Source organism: Corvus brachyrhynchos, unplaced genomic scaffold (assembly GCF_000691975.1).
Source record: "Corvus brachyrhynchos isolate BGI_N302 unplaced genomic scaffold, ASM69197v1 scaffold65, whole genome shotgun sequence".
NCBI lineage: Eukaryota > Metazoa > Chordata > Aves > Passeriformes > Corvidae > Corvus > Corvus brachyrhynchos.
This window is the reverse complement of record NW_008238365.1, coordinates 1415410-1419338: the sequence shown is the minus strand read 5'-3', so window position 1 is coordinate 1419338 and position 3929 is coordinate 1415410. Positions and strand designations below refer to the sequence as shown.

General features: G+C 62.1%; 1 protein-coding gene across 1 annotated transcript in view; it reads left to right on the top strand.

The window, feature by feature from the left end:
• Positions 1–3929, top strand: part of LYPLA2 (lysophospholipase II) — a 5399-nt gene extending 1470 nt beyond the window's left edge. Inside the window, exons 2-10 of the mRNA XM_008635068.2 lie at positions 317–420; positions 1130–1161; positions 1791–1856; positions 2217–2264; positions 2436–2506; positions 2742–2815; positions 2952–3053; positions 3233–3409; positions 3860–3929. Coding sequence (XP_008633290.1) covers positions 343–420; positions 1130–1161; positions 1791–1856; positions 2217–2264; positions 2436–2506; positions 2742–2815; positions 2952–3053; positions 3233–3409; positions 3860–3910 — 699 coding nt within the window. The 5' untranslated portion in view covers positions 317–342 and the 3' untranslated portion in view covers positions 3911–3929. The remainder of the gene's footprint in view (positions 1–316; positions 421–1129; positions 1162–1790; positions 1857–2216; positions 2265–2435; positions 2507–2741; positions 2816–2951; positions 3054–3232; positions 3410–3859) is intronic.

The window sequence follows — 3929 nt, the reverse complement described above, 5'->3', positions numbered from 1 at the left end:
GAAGGCGGGGATGGTGAGGCTGTGCTGCCGGGGCAGCCACAGGAGTAACTTTGGCTCTGAGCTGTAATTTTCAGGCTAATTTTAACACTTCCAGCCCCCCACGCGCCCGTCCCGCCGCTGCCACGCGGGGAGCGTTTGCTGCTCCTGGACTCTCCAGCACTGCCAGGTCGGAGTGTGAGGTGTCCCAAGGGCTTCAACATCAAAGCCTTCACCTGCTCTTTAATTTTCCCCCAGAACAGCTGCTCCTCTGGACTGAGCAGTTGCTGAAGGGGCGGGTGGGAGGTTTGTTTTCCTGCCTCACCTCTGTGTCCCGCAGGTGCCAGTGTCGATCCCTCTCGGTGTATGTGTGGTAACAACATGTCTGTCCCCCTCCTCGCCGACGCTGTCACCGTGTCAGGGGCAGAGCGGGAGACCGCCGCGGTAAGGGCTGCACCCTCCCTCCCTCCCTCCCTCCCCTGCTGCTCCCCCTTGGAAAACAGGGAGCTGCTTCCAGCAGGTTCAGAGGAGCCCAGCACAGGGAAGGCAGGGCCATCGAGGGCTCTGTGGCTATCCTTGGGCTGGGCTGTTTGCTCCAGTGTGGGAGGCTTAGGGGTTGCTGGAGCTGGAGATGAAAAGCCTGCAGAGGTGGATTTGTGAGTCCTTGGTGATACAGGGGAGGAATTCCTCCCTGGGAGGGTGGGCAGGCCCTGGCACAGGGTGCCCAGAGCAGCTGGGGCTGCCCCTGGATCCCTGGCAGTGCCCAAGGCCAGGCTGGACAGGGCTTGGAGCAGCCTGGGACAGTGGAAGGTGTCCCTGCCCATGGCAGGGGTGGCACTGGGTGGGCTTTAAGGTCCCTTCCAACCCATTCTGGGATTCAGGCTGGGCCTCTGCTCTGGTGGGTGCTCCTTGTCCCTCTGCTGTGCGGAGGAGCTGGGACCTGCCTGTGGCAGCTCTGTGGCAGGATGACATCCCTGACCCCCCCATCCGCTGTGCTCCAGCAGCACAGACGTGTCCTGAGCTAATTTGAGCCTCTTCCAGTTGGTGACTAAGTGTCCATTTGCCACCTCCCTGCCAGCCCAGCCCAGCCCAGCCCAGCCCTGCCCCGTCCCAGGGCACCACTCTCACACCAGCTTCCTTCTCTGTTTAACAGGTCATTTTCCTACATGGCCTTGGAGACACGGGGTGAGTATCCCTGGAGCTGGCTCCAGCTGGGATGTGTGGTTTGCCAAATGCAGATCCTGGCTTTTTGCTGCTGCTTTCCCCTGGGGACATCTTTGGGATTTGTGTGGGGCTTTGGGCTGGGGTCAGCAGCCATTCCTGCACCAGCCTGGCAGGGAAAGGCAGGGAATTGCTGCTGGCAGCTGTCTGCACTTGAATATTTATGATCCCGGCAGCCTGGCAGCCCCCCCACCCCCCACGGGTGGATTTTGTGCTGCCTTCAGGGATTGCTGATAAGCACTGCGGCTTTTCCAGTCCTTGGCAGGGCTGACAGCTGGGCTGGGCCTGGACCAGAGCATCTCTGTTGTGCAAGGCCACCTCAGAGGTCCCAGGGTGGTGACAAAGGGCTTCTCCCTGTCCAGGAGATTCCCGCCTCCCTGTCCAGGAGATTCCCGCCTCCCTGTCCTCCCTGCCTGCAGCTCCGGGGCTTTGTGTGCTGCCCTCAGAGGGGATCGGTGTTGGGGGGGCTTCACGGGGTGGTTTAGGCTGCCTGGGTGGGTAAAATAAGCTCAGGGGAGGGGTTGGGGGGCAGCAGCCTCAGGAAAATGGCTTGGACAAGCCTTGGCCTCATCTCTCCTCCCATCCCTCCCCAGGCACAGCTGGGCCGATGCTCTCTCCTCCATCCGCCTCCCCTACGTGAAATACATCTGCCCTCATGCGTAAGTGCTGCCCTGGGGGGGCTGGGGGGCTTCTTGGGGGGCCCTGAGGCTGCCAAGGCTCCTGGGGGAGGCAGGTGGTGGCCTGGGCACAGCAGGGCTGCCCAGCCAGGCTGGCTCTGCTGCTGTGGCTGGTTCCTGCTGCAGGCACAGCTGTTCCCACAGAGCTGAGCAGCACCAGGGGCTCTTTTCTTCCCCCTCCTGTCCTGTTTGTCCCTGGTGGCTGCAGGGAAAGACAAAGGCACTGGAGCTCCCTGTGCATCCCCTGGTCAGGCAGGAGGGGGCCCAGCAGGAGAGGGAGAGGGGTCAGTCCTCCTGCTCCCCTCAGACCTGAGCTAAACCACCCAAAACGTTCCTCCGCAGGCCCCGGATCCCGGTGACCCTCAACATGAAGATGGTCATGCCCTCCTGGTCAGTGCTTTGGGGGACAGGGCTGGGTGGGACCCTTTTGGGGAGTGAGAGGGATGGGGAGACAAAATCCACTGTCCTGTTGGGGCCAGGGAAGGGCAGAGCACCCAGCTCCTGCCTCCCCACGTTCTGGGTGCTGGGAGAGGTTTGGGCTGACCCTGCTGCTTCTCCCAGGTTCGACCTGATGGGATTGACTCCAGACGCACCTGAGGATGAAGCTGGGATCAAGAAAGCTGCAGAAAACAGTAAGGAGCTTTGGGGAGGGGGAAGTGCTGAGCTTCTGGGTGCCTCTCCCTCGCTGGGACTGGAGCAGGTGTCTTCCTTCCACCTCTCCTTTGTTTCTGCTCTGCTGCCATCCCAGCAAACCTTTCCCCTGGGATCTTTGGCACCTGCCTGTCCTTGATGTGCACCCTGAGGTGTGCGGTGATGCTTTTAGCCCCCCTCCCCTTCCACTGACCCATTTCTCCCATTTCCTTCCAGTTAAAGCAATCATTGAGCACGAGATGAAGAACGGGATCCCCCCCAACCGCATCATCCTGGGGGGCTTCTCACAGGTGAGATCAGGATCAGGACCCCAATTCCTGCTCCAAATCCTCACAGGGAGGTGGTGCATGGGTGAGCTGGGTCTGAGGCCGTCCCTGGATCCCCCTGGTTGCCCCATGGCACTGATTGCACCCTCCCCTCCTGCAGGGCGGTGCCTTGTCGCTGTACACGGCTCTCACCTGCCAGCACCAGCTGGCCGGGATCGTGGCACTCAGCTGCTGGCTCCCGCTCCACAAGGCCTTCCCACAGGTACCCCACGGGCAGGGACCCTCGGGAATGGGGCAATTTCCCCACTGGAGCTCTCCAGTTTTCCAGCAGCTCTCCCTCGTGAGGAGGGGAGCTGCCGGGTGAGGTGTTGGGGACACAAACAAAGCATCTGCTTGGTGTCCCCTCACCTGGGCACCTCTGAGTGTCCCCTCCTCTGGCAGGCGGCGAACAACGGCGTGAACAAGGACATCGCCATCCTGCAGTGCCACGGGGAGATGGATCCCATGATCCCCGTGCGTTTTGGGGCCCTCACTGCCGAGAAGCTCAAGTCTGTTGTCACCCCCACCAAGGTGCAGTTCAAAACCTACCCCGGCGTGATGCACAGTTCCTGTCCTCAGGTCAGTGCTGGGGCTGCAGGGAGGGGACGGGACCCCCTGGGTGGTGATCAGTGATGGGACCCATGGGAATGGCCTGGAGCTGTGTCAGGGGAGGGTTGGGATGGATTTCAGGGAAAGGTTCTTCCCCCAGAGGCTGCTGGGCACTGCCCAGGCTCCCCAGGGAATGGGCACGGCCCCGAGGCTGCCAGAGCTCCAGGAGCATTTGGACAGCGCTGCCAGGGATGCCCAAGCTGGGATTTGGGGTGTCTGTGCAGGGCCTGGGGCTGGGCTGGGTGATCCCTGTGGGTCGCTTCCCTTTGGGATCTTTGGGACCAACCCCAGCACTGTGGGTCAGGCAGGGTGGGGAACACATGAGATCTCTTTGTTCCTGACTTCCCCCGGGGAGGCTGCAGAGCCTCGTGCCCGGCCTTTGGGGAGCCCCGGCGCCGACGGGCTGCGCGCTCCCCGCAGGAGATGATGGCGGTGAAGGAATTCATTGAGAAGCTGCTGCCCCGCATCTGAGCGGAGCCGCTCGGGACTG